A 25,032-nucleotide genomic window follows, 5' to 3' on the forward strand; every position below is an offset into this window, starting at 1 on the left:
CATCTTGTGCAGAGTTTTTTGGCAAAATGTCAAATCAACTAGATGAATAAGCCCCCCTGCAGCCCAGATTTGGTTCCCTGTGACTTGTGGTTTTTCTCAAAACTAAAATCACTTTTGAAAGGGAAGAGATTTCACACTATCTATGTGATTCAGGAAAATAAAACAGGACAGCTGATGGCAATTGGGAGAACTGTGTGAGGTACCAAGGTGCCTACTTTGAAGTGGACTGAGGTGTTATTGTCCTACGTACAGTGTTTCTTGTATCTTCTTCAATAAATGTCTTTATTTTTCATAGTACATGGCTGGATATCTTCTGGATAGATGATACACACACACACACACACACATATATATGGTAAAGGTAAATATACAAATTCAGAAACCCATAATACTGTAATTGGGAGTGTCTATATCATTTTTTATTCTGGTGTACAATTTAAGAGATGAAAGCATAAAAAATAATTGTAACTGTAAAACTATGCTCAATGTAAACAAAATACAAAAATATGTAATTTTGGACACTGATGAGATAAAGGGTGGGTGGGTGTAAAGGAGTAGAGTTGTTTTATGCAACTGAAGTAAGTTTACAGTTCAAAAACAGATTGCTATATATTATGTAGTTGCAGGGTAAACATTAAAAAATACCTATAAAGAATATGCATATAAAAAATAAGAAAAGAAGCAAGTCACTACAAAAAAATAAACAAAACACAAATGAAGACAGCAAGAGAGAAGAGAAACGAGTAACTATAAGACACAGTGAAAACAACAAATTGGCATACAGCTAGGGAAATAGAAATGTTTTGCATTTAATGCTTATATTAGAAAATATAGGTCTCAAACCAATTATCTAAGGCTATATCTTAAGAAACTAAAAAGAGAAGTATAAATTAAATCCAGTGTAAGCAGAAAGAAAGAAATAAGGCTAAGAGCAGATATCAGTAAAATATAAAATAAAGGTAACTAGAGAAAAATCCATAAAACCAAAAGGTGATTCTTTGAAAATATTAGTAAAATTCATACACCACTAGCTAAACTAATTAAAGAAAAAAGGAAAAAATATAAATTATCAATATTAGGAATAAAGAAGACTTATTAATAAAAATCTCACGATTCCCAGCCAGGGTACATTCCTGGGTTGCAGGCCATAACCCCCAGCAACTGCACATTGATGTTTCTCTCTATCTCTCTACCTCTATCTATATCTCCCTCCCTTCCCTCTCTAAAAATAAATAAATAAAATCTTTAAAAAAATCTCAGATAATAAAAGGACAATAAAAGAATGTTATAAGTAACTTTATTTTCATAAATTCAAAAGTTACTATGACATGAGCCTGCCTTGTGACAAACGACATGGACAAATTCCTTGAGAAACACAAACTTCCAAAGTTCACTCAAGTAGAAATACATAACCCTAATAGTCCCATACCTACCAAGGATACTGAATTCACTGTTTAAAAACTTTCAACTAGGGAAACTGAGGCCTACAAAGCTTCACTGATTAATTCTATAAAACATTGATAAAAACCATAAAATCACTCATATATAAACTCTTCTAGAATATATAAGTAGTAGGAACATTTCCTACCATATTTTACAAAGCCATTATTACCCTAATATGAAAACCAGATGAAGAAATGACAAGAAAATAAAACTTCAGACAAATAGCCTTCATAAACATAAATATGAAAACCCTCAACAAATATCAGCAATTTAAATCCAGAAAAAATATAAAAAATATAATATATCATGACCAAGTGAGGTTTATTATGGGCATGCAAGGTTGGTTCAACATTCTAAAATAAACTAATAAAATTCATAACAGATTAAAGAAAAACCATTATGACCATCTAAACAGATACAGAAAAGCCATTTGACAAAACTCAAAATTCAATATCCATTCAGGCTACCAACTCTCAACAAACTAAGAAATAAAGGGAACTTCCTCATCCCAATAAAAGACATTAAGCTCTCTATAGATAGATAGTATAGATAGACATGCTTCACTTCCTCACACAATCACAAAAAGATTACAACTAAATCTCAAAACAAATAACACCCAGAACTGCCATAAAATCAAACTGTATGGAAGTCCAACAACCAAGGATTTCAAGAAGACACATTCATCCAGACAGGTGCCTTTCACAGGGAGTCAAACCAGCTCTACCTAACACACAGAAACAAACACAGGGAGGCTGCCAAATTGAGGAGACAAAGAAATATGGCCCAAATGAAATAATAATACAAAATCCCCCCCCCCCCCCAAAAAAAAACTAAATGAAATGGAGATAGCAAACCCATAAGATGCAGAGTTCAAAACATTGGTGATCAGGATGCTCAAAGGACTCATTGAGTATAGCAAAAACATAAAAGAAGAAACAGAAGTTACACCAAGTAAAATAAAAGTAGAATCTACTGGGAACCAACAGTAAAGGGAAGGAAGCCAGGATTCAAATCAACAATTTGGAACATAAAAAAGAAATAAACATTCAACCAGAACAGAAAGAAGAAACAAGAATTCAAAAAAACAAGATAGTATAAAAAGACTCTGGGACATCTCCAAACGTGCCAACATTGAATCACAGGGGTACCAGAAGGAGAAGAGGAAGAGCAAGACATTAAAACCTTATTTGCAAAAATAATGAAAGAAACCTTCCCCAATCTGGCAAAGGAAATAGACTTCCAGGAAGTCCAGCAAGCTAAGAGAAGCCCAAAGAAGCTGGACCAAAGGAAGCAGACACCAAGGCACATCATAATTATATTACCCAAGATTAAAGATTAGGAGAGAATCTTAAAAGCAGCAAAAGAAAAAGGAGAGAGTTAGCTACAAAGGCATATATATAAGACTATTGGCTGATTTCTCAAAAGAAACTTTGCAGGTACGAAGGGACTGGCAAGAAGTATTCAAAGTGATGAAAAGCAAGAACCTACAACCTATATTATGCTATCCAGCAAAATTACCATTTAGAATGGAAGGATAGATAAAGTGCTTCCCAGATAAGGTAAAACTAAAGGAGTTCATCACCACCACCAAGCCATTATTACATGAAATGGTAAAGGAACTTATTTAAGCAAAAGAAGGTCAAAATTATGAACATTAAAAAGGCAACAAATTCACAACTATCAACAACTGAATCAAAAACAAACAAACAAACAAACAAACAAAGCAAAGATCCAGAACAGGAACAGAATCATAGGTACAGAGACCATTTACAGGGTTATCAGTTGGGAAGGGAAAGGGGTAGAATGGGGGAAAAGGTACAAGGATTAAAAAGCATAATTGATAGGTAAAAAATAGGGGGACGTTAAGAATAGTATAAGAAATGAAGAAGCCAAAGAACTTTTATGCACAACCCACGGACATGAACTAAGGGTTGCTGGATGGAAGGAGGGTACCAGGAAGAGGGGGGCAAAGAGAAAAAAATTGGGACAACTGTAATAACATAATCCATAAAATATACTTTAAAAAGATATTTAAAAACCTAACATCATAATTAGTGATGAAAGACTGAATGTCTTCCCCCGATAATCAGAAACAAGACAAAGATGTCCACTTTTACCATTTCTATTCAACATCCTCCTAGAGGGTCTAGCCAGTACAGAAGGTCAAGAAAAAGAAATAAAACCCATTAGAAAGGAAAACACAAAACTATATTTATAAATAAACTGTCTACACAAAAAATCCTGAAGAATCTACAAAAGAACTAATAGAACTAATGGATGAGTTTAGCAAGGTCACAGGACGCAAAATCAATATACAAAAATTATATTGATACATACTAGCAAATGAATAGTTGGAAGTTGAAAAATTTTGCAAGTACCATGTGCACCAAAATCATGAAATATTCATGTGCACATCTAACAAAACATGTAAAAGATCTATATGCTGAAGACTACAAATACACAAGATTTTTTTTTAAAGACTAAGTAAGTGAAGAGATACACTGTGTTTATAAACTGGACAATTCAATTTTGTCAAGATGTCAGTTCTCCTCTAAACTGATCTATACATTTATAGAATCCTGTAATCTCAGCAGGATTATTTTTTAAAATTGACAAGCTAATTCTAAAATGTAAAGCAAAATGACTAAGACTAGCCAGAATAATTTGAAAAAGAAGAACAAATTTGGAGAATTCACACTGACAAGTGTCACACACCCATAAATGAGTGGAACAGAAAAGAGATTCCAGAAATATTCCCTTACATATATAATCAATTGTTTTTCTACCAAAGTTCAAAGGCAACTCAATGAAAAAAGAGTACTCTTTTCCAAAAAATGACATAAAAACAATTGACTGAACTTTTTCCCTGTAATAAAAGCAACACAAAATAGATCACAGACATACATGTAAAATATAAAATACTAAAGCCCTTAGAAGAAAATACAGGAGAAAAACCTTTGTGACCTTGATTTAGACAAAGATCCCAAAGATAGAACAAGGAAAGCAAAATCCATTAAAAAAATTTAGAATTGTAATCCATCAAAATTAAAAATTGCTGCTTTTTAAAAGTTACTATAAAGAAAACAAAAATATTGGGAGAAAATGTTTGCAAAACACATATCTGATAAAAAAATTTTTGGCCAAAATATATACATAAGAAAATTTCAAAATTCAATAATAAGAAACAAAATGTAAAAATAAGCAAAAGGTTTGAACAGAAAATACACCAAAGAAGATTATATGAATGTCAAATAAACATAGGAAAATATACTCAATATCATTAGTGAAATGCAAGTGAAAACCACAATAAGATGCTACTAAATATATATGAGAATGAGGGAAGAATCCACTCTAATAACACCAGGATGCACAGCAACTGACATTCTCATACACTGCAAATGAGAATGCAAATGGCAGAGCCACTTTGGAAAACTGTGCTCTATTTTCTTGCAAAGACAAACATATACTTACCATATGCCTAGCAATTCCACTCTTAGGTATTTACCCAAAAGAAATAAAAATAGGTTTCCGGTTGTGCCGCCCTCTTTCTTCTCAACGAGGCGGCCGAGTGCGTAGGTTGTGGCGTTCGTGCGGCCTCCCCAGCAGACACAGAGATGCAGATCTTTGTCAAGACCCTGACTGGCAAGACCATCACCCTTGAGGTTGAGCCCAGTGACACCATTGAGAATGTCAAAGCTAAAATTCAAGACAAGGAGGGCATCCCACCTGACCAGCAGCGACTGATTTTTGCGGGCAAACAGCTGGAGGATGGCCGCACTCTCTCAGACTACAACATTCAGAAAGAGTCCACCCTGCACTTGGTGCTTCGTCTGCGTGGTGGCATCATCGAGCCCTCCCTCCGCCAGCTCGCCCAGAAGTACAACTGTGACAAGATGATCTGCCGCAAGTGTTATGCCCGCCTGCACCCCCGTGCTGTCAACTGCCGCAAGAAGTGTGGTCACACCAACAACCTGCGCCCCAAGAAGAAGGTTAAATAAGGCCCCTCCATCACCTCCTCTGGCCTATAGGGCAGTCTTCTGCCTAATCCCTGTGACCCTGGGGCCCAAATAAAGTTTCCCTTTCATTGAAAAAAAAAAAAAAGAAAGAAAAATAAATGTTCATTTAAAAAATGTGTATGCATGGGAGAGGCAGACTTAAGGGGAAACTGAGACTAAGAGCTGACAGTGGGCTACAGCAGGAGTCCTACAGTGGGAGACACGCCCAGTCTCACAGTTCCTTGAAAAGTGCACTAAAGACCAGTAGGCAAGCCACACTCTCCCCTCTCTGGCCCCTCCTACACAGGCAATGCAGCAGCACAGCAATGTGGGCTGCCCTGCCTGGGTGAATACCTAAGGCGCCGCCCCCTTACAACCTATCTGCTGGGCCAAGACAAAGAAATATGGCCCAAATGAAACAACACAGCAAAACCTCAGAAAGAGAGCTAAACGATGAGGAGATAGGCAACGTATCTGATGGAGAATTTAAAGCCCTGGTAATCAAAATGCTCACAGAATTGATTGAGCTTGGTCAACAAATGAAAAACCAAAGGAAGGATAGCCAAAGTGAAATAAAGCAAAATATTCAGGGAGCCAACAGTGACAGGAAGGAAACCAGGACTCAAAGCAATGATTTGGAACAAAAGGAAGAAATAAACATCCATCCAGAAGAAAAGGAAGAAACAGGAATTCAAAAAAATTAAGAGAGGCTGAGGATTCTCTGGGACAACTGGCAATGTTCCAATACCTGAAGTATAGGGGTGCCAGAAGGAGAACAACAGCAAGAAATTGAAAACTTATTTGAACAAATAATGAAGGAAAACTTCTCCAATCTGCCCAAGGAAATAGACTTCCAGGAAGTCCAGGAAGCCCAGAGAGTCCCAAAGAAGTTGGACCCAAAGAGGAACACACCAAGGCACATCATCATTAAGTTACCCAAGATTAAAGACAAAGAGAAAATCCTAAAAGAAGCAAGGGGAAAGGAGAGAGTTACCTATGAAGGTGTTCCCATAAGGCTATCAGCTGATTTCTCAAAAAAACCTTGCAGGCAAGAATGGACTGGAAAGAAGTATTTGAAGTCATGAAAGGCAATGAACTACATCCAAGATTACTCTATCCAGCAAAGTTTTCATTTAAAATGGAAGGGCAGATAAAGTGCTTCCCAGATAAGGTCAAGTTAAAGGAGTTCATCATCACCAAATTCTACTACATGAAATGTTAAAGGGACTTACCTAAGAAAAAGAAGATTAAAAATATGAAAGTAAAATGACAACAAATTAACAACTATCAACAAATGAACCCAAAAGAAAAATAACGGAAACAAAAACTAAGCAAACAACCAGAACAGGAGCAGAATCAGAGAAATGGACATCACACGGAGGGATTTCAGTGGGGAGGGGGAAGGGAGGAATAGGGACGAAAAGGTACAGGCAAGAAGCAGCATAATTAGTAGGCATAAAATAGATGGGGAGAGATAAAAAATGGTTTAGAAAACTGAGGACTCATAGAACTTATATGTACCACCCATGGGCATGAACTAAGGAGGGGAATGCTGGAGGGTTGGTGGGGCAGGGTGGAGGGGGAATAAGGGGGAAAATTTTGGAAAACTGTAATAGCATAATCAATAAAAAATACTTTTTAAAAACACATACACAAATATTTATACTAGCTTTAGTCAAAATTGCTAAAAATTGGGAACAACCCAAATGTTCTTCAACTAGTTAATGGATAGACAAACTGTGGAATACTACTCATCAATAAAAAGAAACAAATTACTGATAACCACAACAACATATATGAACCTAAAATCCATTTTACTCTGTGAAAGGAGCCAAATTCAAAAACTGCATATAGTATGATTCCATTTTGCATACTGTATTTTGCCATGTATAATGTGCACTTTTTTGCCCACATTTTTTAGGGAAAAATAAGGATGCACATTATATATGGGTATAATGATTACACACCATGGACATAACGTGCACAAAAACATGGGTGCACATTACACACAGCAAAATACAGTAACATTATGAAAAAGGAAAAGCTATGGGGACAAAAAACACTGGGGATAACCAGGGCCTGAGGAAGCGAGAAAGGACATTAATTGCAAAGGGGACTGAGGGCACAAGGGGAGGCCAGGAGAGGTGGAATGGGTGTGGTGTAAAGCCTGAAAGCAATGGTGGTTCCGGGGTTGTATGCATTTGTAAAAACGTACAACCAAACACTAAAATGGGTGAATTTTATTATATGTAAACTATACCTCAGCAAATCTGATTTATGATATGTTTAAAAAACACATGGAACAACAAAAATGAAATTCAAGTTTTAATGAGCACTTCTATATATTCTCAGGGCTGGCATCCCACACACCCTTTGCTACCTGAACATCCCTCACCTCCACCTGCACCCCCATTCTACCAAAAAAGGATTACTCGGAGCCTCAGTGAACCAAGACAAAAGTCTACTAAACTCTCATCCTTTAAACAAATGTGTGAATTTTTAAGTGCTGTTAGTATTTATGAATGCTGCTTCTTGTAATTATCAACAAAGTCTGAAAGTCCTTATCAAAATGACTAGCATTTTCTAAATTTTAAAGGTAAAGTATAGATGTAAATGCTTATCATATCATTGGATAATATAATTTGTACGTCTAGATTTCAGCTGTTGTCCTGATTTTGTGTAACAAAATACCACTTAAACTCCATAATTCTATAAAACATTCCCATGGCTCCTACCAGCTATTGCAGTCTTGTCTTAAATTCCAAAGATTAGATAAAGCCTCTGTACCAAAGCTAATGAGGGTTAATGCTCTTTAAGCGTCAATGCTTTAGACAGACGTTTTAGAATAAACTTATTTTTCCAGAGTAGTAGCTTTTCTTGCCTGGCAAGATTTGATCTCAACATTGCACTAAGTTGTAGCAATTCAGGTTTCATTCTTGCACACTCCCACATTTCAGCAGAGTACTAGGAAACTCTAACCAATGCTCCTGCCCACTGGGGTTTGGGTAGAAGACAAATGCATCATGGAAGCTGACTCTCACATTTCTGGGACCTTCACCCTCAGGAATGCAGTAACATCTACAATTGGACTGTTTGTCATTGAAAAGCAGTAGCAGCAATGTGGTTTTGTTCGCTTGTTAACTCACAAGATCTGCCTCCTGCTTTTGAACAGTTCCCTAAAGTAATGATAATTTATTTTTGTAAGAAAAATGTCTCCAAATAGCCAAGATTCATTTGTCTACAGAGAATTTTTCCTTTTATAAATCATAAAAAGGAGTTCTAAGAGTTGATAATGGGTTACAACCAGCAAGGAGTCTCTGGGCATTAAGATGAGGAACACTTACAAGGCTTGGTGAGGAGTAGATGCCTGACAGGTGACCGTGGTCTTTTGGCCCTTCAATTTTAATGTCATTCTTAAGTTAAACATCGCATGATAAACATAACAATTGTTTTCAGTCCAAAAATTACACTACTTCTATCTGACAGAGTAATGGGCAAATCATGCTATAAGAAATATTCTAAGTTTTAAATAAAAACCTTGATATAAAATTCTACTCAAATAGTATAATGTCAAGTGTGTCAGAGAAAGAGAGAAAATAAACAGGAGAAATGGAAAAAGTATAAACACAAAAATATTCAAACGTTTTTGGAATAATGGACCTAAGCAGTATATTCCTAAACTTTACTTTTCTTTTATATGTGTATATATATACATACATATATGTATACATACATATATGCATATACATATAGCTATGTGTGTGTGTGGCATAGGCATATTTTGTTGGTTTTCTTTCTTTAAAATATATTTTTAACATTCTTGAATTATTAGATACCTAACATAATTTAACAAACACATGGTATAACATTAGGCAGGTTCTGATTTGGAGGGGTTTATATGCTTGTTTGGTAACAAGGTGAAAGTAATATGCATTACTAGCAAAATTTGGGAAATCAAATTTGCTGCATGTCACATATAAAGAAATGTATAAACATGCTCAAGAAAATCAGTCAAGGCAACAAAAATGCAATTTCGATTTTTTTTTCTTACCCATTTTCCTTTCCTTCCTTCTCGAGGATTCCAGTCAGGATAGAGAATAAAACCCGAACTCCTCATTTCTTTAACAGGACATTTAAACAATGCTGTTGTGTGTCAGGCACTTCATATGTATTAACTCGTCCCCTCTCCAGAGCCCTCCAGGTTATCACTTAGCATTCCCGACTTGGCTCCACTAAACCACCAGCTTTCCCCACCTCTCCAACAGCCACTCTACTCGCCTTCTGTGGATCACACTCACAGGCACCTCTTCTAGAAGAGACACCATCCCCATCTCTGCCCTCACCCCAATCCCCAAAATCCACTTGTCAAAGGCCCAGATAAGCTCCAACCCACTGTCATTAACCCTTTCCATCCTCCTGGTCCCAACTGTCCCTCCCCATTATGCTTCGTGGTAGTAGAAGTACAAACCATTTCTTTGTTTCTTTTACAAAGATAAAAATATAATTTCAATTTTTTAAAACCATTTGTGAAGAACATAATCTCTTATGGGAATTAGACATCATATTTCTCTAGCCTTCTCTGCCCAAACTGCCTGACTCAGAGCATAAGAGAAGCTGCTCAACAGGTAACTGTCATATGTGAGTAAATACACCCATTCGATCTATAAAGGAAAGACTGGCCTTACTTCTGTGTGTAGTAGATATCAGAGTCTTCAGATATCTACCACACACAGAACAGCATATGTTATCCCGTATCATTTGTTTATTGCCAAAATTATCCACAAATGGCTACATGATAATTTACTTTATAAATTTATTAAGCATTTTCTATGTGCCAAGTTCTGTTACATGCATTATAAGTTAGAATATTCCCCCAAAATTATTCCATAAAAGAAGGACTAGCTTTATATTCAAGATATTTTAAAGTGACATTGTAGAAGGGTCTCCATTTTATGAAAAATAGTTTGGGGAAGAAGCATTAGCCGGAACTTATTCAATTATGTTAAATGTAGAGACCATCTGACAGAATCTATTTTTTAAAATGAGTCCAGGGAAAAAGAAATTTAACTTCAGCATATTAATGATTCCTGGGGCATGACTTGACAATTGCTAGGGCTAAAAAACTTGTAAGTAAGTTTTACAAAGACACTTAAAAAAAAGTAACAGCAAGTTGTTACATTGTGGAACCACAAACCACATGCGTACCACTGCAGACAGAAAAAACACTTACAGGTCTGAGAATTCACAGTTGAAACTGAAGATAAAATTTCCGGTGCCATTATCATCTACAGATTTCTTACAACTCTGAGCAGCAAACATCTTAGAGCAAAGCAAAAATGTTCTCTGGAAAACTCTGCTTAGAAAAGACTCAGAAAAGTCAACTCTAATGGGTACCAAAACTGGAATCAGAGTGTTTGTCCTACTAAGAGTTTGAACAAAAGTAAGTGTTTGCAGGAAATGTGAAATTAGAAATATTACCATAATAGGTCATATGTTCATATTTCAGATCCCATTTTATAGGTTAATTATAATATTTCATTTCCATCATGTAAATATTACATATTAAAAGGGCCCCAAAAAGCATTGCTTCAACCTTCCCATTAGAAAAACGGAGCCTTGCCTTACATTAGGGTCCCTTAGACATGAGCGCAGATGGTTCCTTCACAGCCACCCAGTGCAAGGGTAGGATGCCATTTTCACAGGTGAGGAAGTAGGCCCAGATACTAAGAAGCTTACCAGTACGAAGTTGCAAAACTGCTCAGTACAAAGTCTCCTGACTTAAAGTCTGTGCTCTCAACCACCTCCACCACACAATGAGAAATTTTAGAGTCACAGAGTCGAGAGCCTAGATTTCCTGTATTTGACCTGAATCTCAGGTCAGCAGCTGACAATAAAACACGTGTGCTCAATCTTTTGGGTTTGTTCCCAAATTCTTAGTTATGCTATACACCTAAAACCAATACACCTAAAATAATATTGAATATAAACTGTAACTGTATTTTTTTAATTTTTAAAAAGAATATAAACTCCCAGTCAGAAAATAAAAGTGTTAGCTGTCCAGAAAATCTATTTTTGCTCAAAATCCTAACACCTCTGGAAGGTAACATTGTCCCAGTAGTTTAAAGAGAACCCACAAAGGATAATGATTCCTGTCACATAAATCATAATTCTGATATTCGAAGTACAAGAGGTCCATGCTTTTAACTGCTTTTTATCTTCCCCTGTTCTTCCAACCAGGTAGGAAAACTGTCTCTCCCAGCTCTTACCAAGCAGGCGAAGGTCCTTAACTCACCTGAATGTGCATGGCGCCCTCTACTGCTTCTTGAATATTCGAGCAACCACTGATGAGTGACAACTGCTGTTCTGCGCTCAGAGAGCCTTTCAGAGAACCTGACTGCTCCAGCAACTTCATGTCTTTTCTATAAAGGAAAGGGTGATCACTGTGAGTTTTCAAAAACAAATTTTAAAACAAAAAAGGTCAACTTCTCTCATCAGTAGGGAAATAGCAATAAAAACCACAGGGATGACTACTACAAAAAGAACAGAAAATAAACCAGGTGTTAGTGAGGATGTGAAGAAACTGGAACCCTGTGCACTGTTGGTAGGAATGTAAAACTTGTGGTGAACAGTTTGGTGGTTACTCCAAAATGAAAGAAGTCCATACTGGCCAGGTAGCTCAGTTGGTTAGAGAGTCGTCCCATGCACCAAGGTTGTGGGTTTAATTCCCGTTCAGGGCACATACAAGAATCAACTAGTCAGTGCATAAGTAAGTGGAACAACAAATCTCCCCCCCCCCACCGCCAAAAAAATCAATAAACAAACATTTATTTTAAAAGGGAGGAAATCCTGCTACATGCTATAATAAGGATGAACCTTGAAGACATTGCGCTAAGAGAAATAAGCCTGTCACAAAAGGACAAATAGCATATGATTCCAATTATATGAGGTCCCAGGACTAGCCATATTCATAGAGACACAAAGTAGAAGGGTGGTTGCCAGGGCTATTTAATGGGTCAAGTTTCAGTTTGGCAAGATATAAAGAGTTACAGAGATGGATAGTTGTACAAGAATGTGAATGTATTTAATAACACTGAACTGTACACTTAAAAGTTTAAACGTTATTATGAAAGTAACTTTTGTGTATTTTACAATTAAAAATATTTAGAATTTCTTTTCAAAAAGGATGAAACAAGAGAGGTGAAATTAGAAAGCAGGAGTTTTTCATCCTAATCTTCAGTCAGTCCCTGAGGATGAGAGTTGAAGAAGGGAACCCGCTTCCTGGTGTGTGTGTGACCTGTGCAGTTACACACGGCTCATGGTCAGAGGGCCCCAAGCTGGGTGCAATGCTCTACTGTTACAATCCTAAAATTCTTATAAGTGTTGAGCCAAAGGCCCCTCATTTGCATTTGCACTTGCCTCACAAATTATTAGTCAGTCCTGCTGAAAATTCATGACAGATTAAATAAACAAGGCAGAGTACATACACACATACGCACGCTCACAAAGTTGCCTAAGAAGCAACATTCACACTTTGCAAAAACTTCTGTAGATTTTTTTACCAGTAAGTCAAATAATTTTAAAGACTTTATTTATTTTTAGAGAGAAGGGAAAAGAGAGAGAAAAGGAGAGAGAGAAACATCAATGTGTGGTTGCCTCTTGCATGCCCCCTACTGGGAATCTGGCCTGCAACTCAGGCATGTGCCCTGACTGGGAATCAAACTGGTGACCCTTTGGTTCACAGGCCCGTGCTCAATTCACTGAGCTACACCAGCCAGGGCATGAGCCAAATAATTTTTACATGATTTCATGTCATGGTTTTTATCTTGAAGCTGTCATAGTCCTTCAGCCCAAGAACACATCATTTCATCTCCTGAATTATTAATGCTTGGTCTCTCATGAGTGTTGCTATTTTTTGGTTGTGGCTTCTGAGCCAGTTAATCAAGAAGCTTGTATTAGTTGTATAGAGTATTGTATGGTTAGTGACAGATTCAAAATGTAAGATTTATAAGTTTGAGGGGGTGAAGGGGATCTAATATATGGTGATGGAAGATGGTCTGACTTTGGGTGGTAGGCACAAAATGCAATATACAGTTCTTGTATCACAGAAATATACACCCAGAATCTATATGATCCTATTAACCAATGTCAACCCAATAAATTTAATTTTAAAAAGATTTATAAGTTTAATCACTAAAATAAAGAAATAACTGATTTGAGTGCCAGCAAATAAATATTTTATACACCACCAAGGGAAATGCAGCAAAAAGGGTCACAAGAAAAGTTTAGCCCACTAAGATAAAAAAGGAAAAAGGCAAAGGTTTCTGAGTCCGAGGGTTTCTGGGACCATGCATCAGTAATGTTCAGCAAGTCTCCTGGAACACAGCCGCATTCTTGATTCAAATTAGCACAGTGAGGAGAGCTCCATATAATTCAAAGATCATTTTTCAATTTCACAACTTTGATCTATTCGAAAATTTTTGCAATTATACAACCCTATAAGTATACTAAAAACCATTTAATTTCACACTTTAAACAAGTTGATTGCATGGCATATAAATGATACCTCAATAAAGCTGTTGCATTTGTTTCCCATTGCTTCTATCATGAATTATCACAAACTTACTGGTGTATGCAACATACACTTACCATCTTACAGTCTGGAGGACAGAAATCTCAGGTAAACCAACATCAAAGTGTTGGTGGGACTTCGTTCCTCTGGGAGGCTCTGGAGGCAGATCTGCTCCTTGCCTTTTCTAGATCCTAGAAGCCACCAACTTTGTGTGGTTTCGTGGCCTCTTCCACCTTCACTTCAACCTCTGACTCTATCATCAGATCTTCTTTGAGTCCCTTCCTCATTCTTTCCCCTATAAGGACCCTTGTGATCACACTGGGTCACCCAGGTCATCTCCCCATTTTCATGTTCTTAACTTTATCGTATCTGCAATACCTCCAGGATTAGGACCTAGACATCTCTGGGGAACCATTACTCTGTCTACCGCACCTGTTTTTTTAAAGTGTAGGACAAACAGAATGTAGAACATATATAAACTTCCTGTATAATTACTGTCCAAAATTATGCTTAGGGGACCTGCCTATTCTGATTGGCTCTGTGCTAGGCAGAGAGCCAATCCACCATGTTCTGAATTCCATTGGCTATTGAGAAGTCTATTGTTAATCTGTCATTCCTTTGTAGGCAATCTGTCTTTTTCTCTCTCTGGCTGCTTTTCAGACTTTTCAAGTGTTTCCTGGTGTTTTATAGTTTCACTATGACTCATCTAGAGACAGATACCCTTTGTATTTATACTGCTTGGGACATATGGTTCTTCCAAAGTGAGGATCCATGTCTGTAGCTGACATGAATTCTCAATCATTATATTTTCATAAACTGCCTCTTTCCCTAGTCTCTCTAAATCTTTCAGACCTTTAATGAATTCCTTCTTCACATTTTCTTTTGCTTGAACTTCCAAATTCCATGCTAAATACTGTATTTTGCCATATATAATGTGCACCCACATTTTTGTGCACGTTCTACATGGGATTATTTGGTTCATGGTATGTGATCATTATACCCATGTATAATGCACATCCTTATTTTTCCCTCAAAAATTTGGGCAAAAAAGTGCACATTATACACAGTAAAACAGGGAAGTATCTTCAGATCCAACTTTAGGTTAGTTCATTTTGCTCATAATACCTGGTCTCTCACATGTTTTGTGATTTTCAGTTGTGAGCTGGGCTCTATCTGTGGAAATTCTTTGAGTCATGAGCTTAAGATACATTATTCTAGAGACAATATGCATTTTGCTTCCAGCAGGCAATTGGAGACACTAATTACCAAGGGACCAATCTGAATTTCTTGGCTTGGAGTTTTTAAGACCACACAGGTAGTGGTTTATGGTTATAAAGTATCAGAAAAACTCTTTCTACCCTCCACCCAGAGTCAGGTCAGGATAGATGAGCCTCTACCTATGGGTGAGTTATTTTCTTCCAGTTCTTCATTTCACTGGCAATGTAGCCCTTCGAATACCAACTTCATTTGGGACCTCCAATTTGATCCTCCATCACCTACGGACTAAGGTTTGCTGTTAGAACCAAAGGTCTAGATTAGCAAGATAGGCAAATGCTCTTTGAGTAGTTGTAGTTTTCACACATCCTTTGGGATTCCTGGTCTCAGATTGGTCTCTTAGAATTTGTTACTTTTTTACCTGTTCAGCTAGTACTATAAAGAAAAAATAAACTATGTACATCTACTCCTTAGTTTTAAGTATTTCAAGTTAAAAGGATTTTTAGGATAGTTGCTTTGCCGTATTGCCGGAAACTAAACTCTAGACTATTTCTTTAAAAGTCTAATATTCCTAGGTACTTATTATATCTTATATTTTATGAGATAAGGCAAATTATTTATTGTCTTCATTTTTGTCATAATGATGTTATTCAAAGTGAATATGAGCTCTACTATTCAAATAAATTTATAATACAATTATTAAGTGATTCTATTATGCTTCTTGTTCTCACGTACAGAAAAAAAATTACTGATGCTACAGTTATTACTGCAAAGGCCTACCCTTTTGTTTCCCAGTTTCAGCCATTTGGAAAAAAGATATATAAATAATACCCGAATCCAATAAACTTAGCCTTTAAAACAAGTACACATAATCCAATGAATGCATCAAAACACACAGACTGTTTCTCTTTTTTTCTTCAGTCTAGCTTGTTCATTTTGGTGACACAGAAAGCAAGGTCTACAGCCAAGATGGAGGCACAGGTAGATACACTTTGCCTCCTCACACAACCAAACGAAGGACACCAACAAATTCAAAAACAAAAAATAACCAGAACTCCCAGAAAATCAAACTGTATGGAAGCCTGACAACCAAGGAGTTAAAAAAGAAACATTCATCCAGATCAGTATGAGGGGCTGAGATCGGCAGCCAGAGTAGAGAGGATTTGGACTTGCAGCAAGGCAGCAGCTGGAGGACTAGGTGGTCCCACATTTGCATGTGAGTAAATTGGGAGGAACAACTGGGGAGTGAGACAGACCACGAGGCCCAGGGTTGCAGCATGGGGAAATAAAACCTCAAAACCTCTAACTGAAAATACCTGTGGGGGTTGCAGCAGCAGAAGAAATTTCCAGTCTCACAGTAGAGTTCATTGGAGAGACTCACAGGGTTCTAGAACATTCCACCTTGGAATCAGCACCAGAAGGGCCCAATTTGTTTGTGGGTAGTGGAAAAAGTGATGGAAAGCCGGCCAAGAGCTGAGCAAGTGGCACTGTTCCCCCTTGGACCCCTCCCCTACATACCGTATCACAACGTAGCTACATGGGTTGCCCTGCCCTGGCAAATACCTAAGGTTCTGCCCCTTAAAACATAACAGGTGCACAAAGACAAAAAAATATAGCCCAAGTGAAAGACCAGATTAAAACTCCAAAAATAGAAGTAAGCAATGAAGAGATGCAGAGTTCAACAAACTAGTAATCAGTATGCTCACTGAAATGGTTGAGTATGGTCGCAAAATAGAGGAAAAAGTGAAGGCTATAAAAAGTGAAATAAAGGAAAATAAAGGGAACCAAAAGTGAAGAAAAAGAAACCAGAACTCAAATCAATGGTTTGGACTAGAAAGAAGAAATAAACATTCAACCAGAACAGAAGGAAGAAACAAGAATTCAAAAAAATTAGGAGAGGCTTACGAACCTCCAGGACAACTTTAAACTTTCCAACATCTGAATTACTGGGGTGCCAGAAGGAGAAGAGGAAGAGCAGAAATTGAAAACTTACTTGAAAAAATAATGAAGAAAAATTCCCCCAATCTGGTGAAGGAAATAGACTCCCAGGAAGTCCAGGAAGCCCAGAGAGTCCCAAACAAGTTGGACCCAAGGAAGCACACACCAAGACACATCAGGATTACATTAATGAATATTAAAGATAGGAAGAGAACCTTAAAAGCAGCAAGAAAAAAGGAGAGAGTTGCCTACAAAGGAGTTCCCATAAGACTATCAGCTGATTTTCAAAAGAAATCTTACAGGGAAAAAGGGGCTGGAAAGAAGTATTTGAAGTCATGAAAGGGAAGGCCCTACATCCAAGATGACTCTATCCAGCAAAGCTATCATTCAGAATGGAAGGGCAGATAAAGTTCTTCCTAGATAAGGTCAAGTTAAAGGCTGTTTCACAGCCTAGATAAGGTCAAGTTAAAGTCAAGTTTCTTCCTAGATAAGTTCCTCTTCACCAAGCCCTTATTACCCATATTTTTCAGACCATAAGACACACCTAGGTTTTAGAGGAAAATAGTTTTGAAGCAAAAAATGTGGTAAAATATTTAATAACATAAATAACATAATATTTCACCAATGTAAATGTAAACAGAACTCAACAGCAGCATTAACAACCATTATTCCTCCCAAATTAGGGGGTGGGTCTTATAGTCCGAAAATACAGTATAAAAAATGTCAAAGGGACTTATCTAAGAAAAAGATGGTCAAAAATATGAACAGAAAAATGACAACAAACTCACAACTGTCAACAACTGAACCTAAATAAAAACAAAAACAAACTAAGCAAACAACTAGAACAGGAACAGCATCACGGAAATGGAGATCACATGGAGGGTTATCAGCAGGGAAGTGGCCAGGGAAGGATGGAGGAAAAGGTAGAAGGAATAAGAAGCATAAATGGTAGGTACAAAAGAGATAGGGGAGGTTAAGAATAGTATGGGAAATGCCCTGGCTGGCGTAGCTCAGTGGATTGAGCACGGGCTGCAAACCAAAGTGTCGCAGGTTCGATTCCCAGTCAGGGTACATGCCTGGGTTGCAGGCCATGACCCCCAGCAACCGCACATTGATGTTCCTCTCTCTCTCTCTCGTTCTCCCTCCCTTGCCTCTCTGAGAATAAATAAAATCTTAAAAAAAATAGTATGGGAAATGGAGAGGCCAAAGAACTTATATATATGACCTATGGACATGCTGGGGGCGGGGGGCAGTGCAATGTAGAGGGGAATAAAGGGGAGAAAAAATGGGGCAACTGTAACAGTATAATTAATGAAATATATTTAAAAGAAAAAAGAGGGGGGATCTAACATGGCGTCGGAGTAGGAAGGAGCAGATTCAGCTTTCCTCTGCTCAGGGGAGAAAATCCTGACCGATCTATGGAGTAGAACGGCAAGCAACCAACATATTTCAGCATTTTTGAAAACAGAGGACCAAGGATTGTGGCAGAACCGAAAGAACAAAGAACGGATCCTAGGGGGAGTGCTGCAACAAGGTAGGGTCCCAGGACAAGCGTGTGGTCCCGGAGCTGCAGCCCCAGGCCCGGGGCCGCTGCTGGGTTTACCATAGGGTTCTTGGGAGAGAGCCAGGTCAACTGCTCCCTCCCCAGCCAAGCAAGGTCTGAGCGGCTCTGGGAGGAATCCAGGTGCTGGCAAACACACGGGGGCAGTGAGCAGCTTTGGAGGCGGTGGACACCAGAGGGGCCGAGTCGCGCAGCGGACCTGGACTCCCACGGTCACTGGTCTGGCTGGAGCTTTGGCGGTGGGAGAAGCCAGGCCACTGTGGGGAGCAGCGGGCTTGAACGGGAGGAATTTCTCAAGAGGAAGGAGTGAATAGACACAGACACTGTTTGGGGAATTCTCCTGAAGTGATCAGTGGCTCCACCCTGTCTGCTCCCCAGCTGTGGGCGCGCAGGCACAGGCACACGGGCCCACCTGCACACCAGCCCACCGGCCCACCAGCGGACAGGCGCACCGGCGCAGGGGCGCGCCTGCAAGGAGAGCATCCCCACACACCAGCCCACAGCAGTAACCCTGGGGAAAGACCTGATTCCCACACCCAGGGCCCAAAGTTGAGGAGCCAGTGCGAACTCCACTGGCCGAGGAAGAAAAGCCAAACAAATCATCCTTCAGCCTGCCTCAACCAGCAAGAGCAGAAAAACCGGTTTGGCCACTTTGAAATCAAGAGACTTTTTAATTTGATTCTATTTTTTTAACAATTTTTAATTTTTTAAGTTTTATTGTTTTTATTCTCTTTTGATTTCTTTTTCCTCTCTTACCCGATTTCTTGTTTTATTCCTTCCTCCTTCCTGTCCTCCAATTTTATCTCTTCTTCCTTCCTTCGTCTGCCTTTTCTATTTTTTACTTTTTTAAATTTTTTCCTAAATACCTACAAGTGAGACAAAATCCTGGATCTGTGAAAATACCAAAGTCGAACCCAAAGAAGGGGCATCACAACAGCCGGGACAGTGAGATAAATGTCACTCTGCTATTACAGAGAACCTGCAAGTTATTGCTTATTTGTATTATTATTATTTTTCCAGTGTCCCTACATCTTTTTTTAACAGTATTTTTATATCCCTCTTCTTTTTGTATAGCCTGCTCTGCTAGGCTGGATATATTGTATGACCTGACATCTTTCCCCTGATATCTCTTTCTATACTGTATTACTAATCTACTGTCCTTTAACTCACCTGTGTCCCATCAGCACACTACTCGATGTTCTGTACTCCCTATTCTTGTTACCTAGATCTCATAGACTCTGTCATATGAAAGTTGCCATAATATTATTGTAAATAACTCTGTTCCATGCAATTGTAATTACTTCACAACACCTCCCCCCCCCGAGATCTTAGCCCATTTCAAAGTTTCCTGAACTCTATTACTGTAGTGGTTAACTCTATTCTCTCACACACTACACCTATTTACTATCCTTTACTGTCACCTTACCCCACAATCTGACCGCCCACAACCTCCCTGCTTTACAGATCCAACTCACAATCCTTCCTCCCCCAACAAGAGTCTTATCTTCTTTCCATCCTTTCTAAAAATCAGCTAGCTGGGTGGAAGACCACGGTTAACACTACACATAGTGAAAGGATCTCCTATATCTTCCCTACTTGCTACTACTGTAAATAGCATAGAATTCTCTGTTGCTGTCTTAAACCATTTTGCCTTCCCCCTCCAACTGATGACAAAAAAGAATAGGTGGAGGAGGTGAACACCAGGATACCCACTGGAAGAGGAAACCCAACAACAAAGGAACCACTAACAGATAACAGCAGAAGAAGGTGAAGGAGGGAGTAGTAACCACACAAACCTCAATCCAGGACTTATCTGGAAATACAACTAAACAGTAGAGACAGTACCCAATACAAGCAACTGAACAAGATTTCTTTAAACCTTGTACACACAGAAGAACCAGCTTCAACACAACCTGCCCTCACCAGCACAACAAAATACAGAAGGTGGTGGACAGAGTGACCCACATTTAACCAGCTGGTGGGAAGGAACCACCAAAGAAAGACTCAACAACAATCAAAACCCAAAGGCAAACACAAAGCCAACTTAAACGACAGCCCAAGACCAGTGAGCTTGGGAGATCAAGGAAACAGCACCACTGAAACTCACTGCTATTCTACTAAAGAAGTTCACATCATAAACCCAGGGAGCCAGAACAGATCAATATAAGAAGCTGAGGCGAACAAGAAGAGTCTCACAAACAATGGGAAGACAAAGAAATAATCCCCAAATGAAAGGAAAGGAGGAAGCCTCAAAAAGAATGCTAAATGAAATAGAGGCAATTCAACTATCAGATACTGAATTCAAAGCAGTGATTGTCAGGAAGCTCAATGAGCTCACAATGAGCTACGAGAAACTACAGGGAAGCTACAATGAACTCAATGAAAACTACATCAGCATAAAAAAGGAAATACAAACTCTCAACAAGGGCCAAGAGGAAATGAAGAATACAATTTCTGAACTGAAGAACACAGTAGAAGGAATGAAAAGCAGGATTGATGAAGCCGAAGATCAGATCAGCGAGCTAGAGGACAAAGTAGAAGAAAACACCCAGAAAGAGCAAGAAAAGGAAAAGAGGCTCAGAAAAAATGAAGAGGGATTAAGAGAAATGCAAGACAATATGAAACATAATAATATCCGTATAATAGGGATACCAGAAGGAGAAGAAGAAGAACAAGGGATAGAAAACCTAGTTGAACAAGTGATGATGGAAAACTTCCCTAATTTAATGAGACAAAAAGTCACACAAATACAGGAAACACAGAGAGTCCCAATCAAGAGGAACCCAAAGAGGCCCACCTCAAGACACATCATAATTAAAATGGCAAAATTTCAAGACAAAGAGAGAATCTTAAAGGCAGCAAGGGAAAAACAGGAAGTAACATACAAGGGGGCCCCAATAAGGCTAACAGCTGACTTCTCAATGGAAACACTCCAAGCCAGAAGAGAATGGCAAGAAATAATCCAAGTAATGAGAACCAGAGGCCTGCTTTACCACGACTACTTTACCGAGCAAGGCTCTCAATTAAGATAGAAGGCCAAATAAGAAGCTTCTCAGACAAAAGAAGTCTAAAAGAATACACCTCCACTAAACCTGCTCTGCAAGAGATGCTAAAGGGACTGCTTTAAGGAAAGAAAGGAAAAGAGAGAGTGAGAGAGGATCACACGTACATAAAAGGCAATGAATAAGTACCTATCAATAATAACCTTAAACGTAAATGGATTAAACGCTCCAATCAAAAGACATAGAATAGCTGATTGGATAAGAAAACATGACCCACACATATGCTGTCTACAAGAGACCCACCTCAGGATAAAAGATCTGCACAGGTTGAAAGTGAAGGGCTGGAAACAAATTTTCCAAGCAAATGGACAGGAAAAAAAAGCCGGGGTAGCAATACTCATATCTGACAAAATAGACTTCCAAAGAAGGACGATAAAGAGAGACCCAGAAGGTCATTTCATAATACTCAAGGGAAGAATTCACCAAGAAGACATAAATATTGTAAATACATATGCACCCAACATACGAGCATCCAAATACATAAAGAAAATTTTAGAGGACTTCAGAAAAGATATGGACAGCAACACAATTATTGTGGGGGATTTTAACACCCCACTACCAAAAATGGACAGATCTTCCAAACAAAATATCAACAAAGGTATTGTGGCATTGAACAATACCCTAGACAAAATGGGCTTTACTGATATTTACAGAACCCTCCATCCCAAAGAAGCTAAATACACATTTTTTTCAAATGTACATGGAACATTTTCAAAGATTGACCACATGATAGGACACAAAACAAGCCTCAACAATTTCAAAAAAATTGAAATCATACCAAGCAATTTCTCGGATCACAAGGGACTGAAACTAGAAACCAACCCCAAGGAAAAAAACCCAAAACACTCAAATTCATGGAGATTAAACAGCATGCTATTAAACAATGAATGGGTCAAGAATGATATTAGGGAAGAAATCAAACGGTTTTTGGAAACAAATGAAAACGAACTCACAACAACCCAAAACTTACGGGACACAGCCAAGGCAGTCCTGAGAGGGAAGTTCATAGCGATACAGGCCCACCTAAAAAAGTTAGAAACATTTCAAACAAATAACCTAACCCTACATCTACAAGAACTCAAGGAACAACAACAAAGACAGCCCAGAGCAAGCAGAAGGAAGGAAATAACCAAGATCAGAGCAGAATTAAATGACATAGAGACTAAAAGCACAATTCTAAAGATCAATGAATCCAAGAGTTGGTTCTTTGAAAAGATAAACAAAATTGACGAGCCTTTAAGCAGACTCATCAAGAAAAAAAGAGAGAAAACCCAAATAAACACAATCAGAAATGAAAGAGGAGAGATTACAACAGATACCACAGAAATACAAAGGATTGTAACAAATTACTACAAAGAGCTGTATGCCAAGAAATTTGAAAACCTAAGTGAAATGGACAAATTTCTAGAAAAATATAATCGTCCAAAATTCAATGAAAAAGAAGCAGAAAACCTGAACAGACCAATAACAGCAAAAGAAATTGAAGCAGTAATCAAAAAACTCCCAACACACAAAAGCCCTGGACCAGATGGTTTCACAGGAGAATTCTACAAAGCATTTAAGGAAGAACTAACACCTATCCTTCACAGACTATTTCAAAAAATCCAAAAAGATGGAAGACTCCCAAACTCTTTTTATGAGGCCAACATCATCTTAATTCCAAAACCAGATAAAGACACAACAAAGAAAGAAAACTACAGGCCAATATCGCTGATGAACATTGACGCTAAAATCCTCAACAAGATACTGGCAAACCGCATCCAACAGTACATTAAGAAGATCATACACCATGACTAAGTGGGATTCATTCCAGGTATACAAGGATGGTACAATATTCGCAAATCAGTAAATGTAATACATCACATAAACAAAAGCAAAGACAAAAACCACATGATCATATCAATAGATGCAGAAAAAGCATTTGATAAGGTACAGCACCCATTTATGATAAAAACACTCAGTAAAGTGGTAATAGAGGGAGCATTCCTCAACATAATAAGGGCCATATATGAGAAACCTACAGCCAACATTATACTCAATGGGCAAAAATTAAAATCTTCTCCACTAAGAACAGGAACAAGACAAGGATGTCCACTTTCACCACTTCTTTTCAATATAGTACTGGAAGTTTTAGCCACAGCAATCAGACAAGAAAAAGAAATAAAAGGAATCCAAATCGGAAAGGAGTAAACAAAACTGTCACTGTTTGCAGATGACATGATAGTGTACATAGAAAATCCTATAGACTCCACCAAAAAAGTGCTTGACCTAATAAATGAATTTGGCAAAACAGCGGGATACAAAGTCAATATCCAGAAATCAAAGGCATTTCTGTACACCAACAGTGAAACAGCAGAAGCAGAAATCAAGAAAAAAAATCCCATTTGAAATAGCAAAAAGAAAAATAAAATACCTAGGAATAAACCTAACCAAAGAGGTAAAAGACCTGTATTCAGAAAACTACATAACACTGAGGAGAGAAATCAAGGAAGACACAAACAAATGGAAACATATACCATGTTCATGGATTGGAAGAATTAATATCATCAAAATGTCCATACTACCAAAAGCAATTTACACATTCAATGCAATACCTATTAAAGTACCAATGGCATATTTCACAGACATAGAACAAACACTTCAACAATTTATATGGAACCATAAACGACCCCGAATAGCTGCTGCAATTTTGAGAAAGAAGAGTAAAGTAGGAGGGATCACAATACCTGACACTAAACTATACTACAAGGCCATGGTAATCAAAACAGCCTGGTACTGGCATAAAAACAGGCACATGGACCAATGGAACAGAACAGAGAGCCCAGAAATAAACCCAAGCCTCTATGGTCAATTAATATTTGACAAAGGAAGCAGCAACATAAAATGGAATAAAAATAGCCTCTTCAACAAATGGTGTTGGGAGAACTGGACAGCTACGTGCAAAAAAATGAAACTCGAGCACCAACTTACACCTTATACAAAAATAGATTCAAGGTGGATAAAAGACTTAAATATAAAGCGTGACACCATTAAAGTCCTAGAAGAGAACGTAGGTAGGAAAATCTCAGATATTTCACGCAGAAACTTTTTTACTGACTTGTCTCCTAGAGCAAGGGACATAAAGGAAAGAATAAACAAATGGGACCTCATCAAAATTAAAAGCTTTTGCACAGCTAAAGAAAACAGTATCAAAATAAAAAGAGAACCAACTGTATGGGAAAACATATTTGCCAATGATACCTCAGACAA

The 25,032-nt window shown here is 38.1% G+C and overlaps 2 protein-coding genes across 3 annotated transcripts in view; one reads left to right on the top strand and one right to left on the bottom strand.

Moving 5' to 3' along the window:
* Window positions 1–25,032, bottom strand: part of CRYL1 (crystallin lambda 1) — a 135,739-nt gene that overhangs the window by 82,871 nt on the left and 27,836 nt on the right. For both annotated transcript variants that reach the window (XR_004901441.1, XM_028532379.2), the window contains exon 3: window positions 11,731–11,857. Coding sequence is in view for 1 of the 2 variants with exons in the window: in XM_028532379.2 (XP_028388180.1) it covers window positions 11,731–11,857 (127 nt within the window). In the remaining variant the exon portion in view is untranslated. The remainder of the gene's footprint in view (window positions 1–11,730; window positions 11,858–25,032) is intronic.
* On the top strand, window positions 4,974–5,531 carry LOC114513188 (ubiquitin-60S ribosomal protein L40-like). The gene has a single exon (XM_028532380.2). It carries the CDS (start codon window positions 5,058–5,060, stop codon window positions 5,439–5,441), a length of 384 nt encoding a protein of 127 aa, XP_028388181.1. The 5' UTR covers window positions 4,974–5,057; the 3' UTR covers window positions 5,442–5,531.

The sequence above is a fragment of the Phyllostomus discolor genome, chromosome 2 (genome assembly GCF_004126475.2).
Source record: "Phyllostomus discolor isolate MPI-MPIP mPhyDis1 chromosome 2, mPhyDis1.pri.v3, whole genome shotgun sequence".
NCBI lineage: Eukaryota > Metazoa > Chordata > Mammalia > Chiroptera > Phyllostomidae > Phyllostomus > Phyllostomus discolor.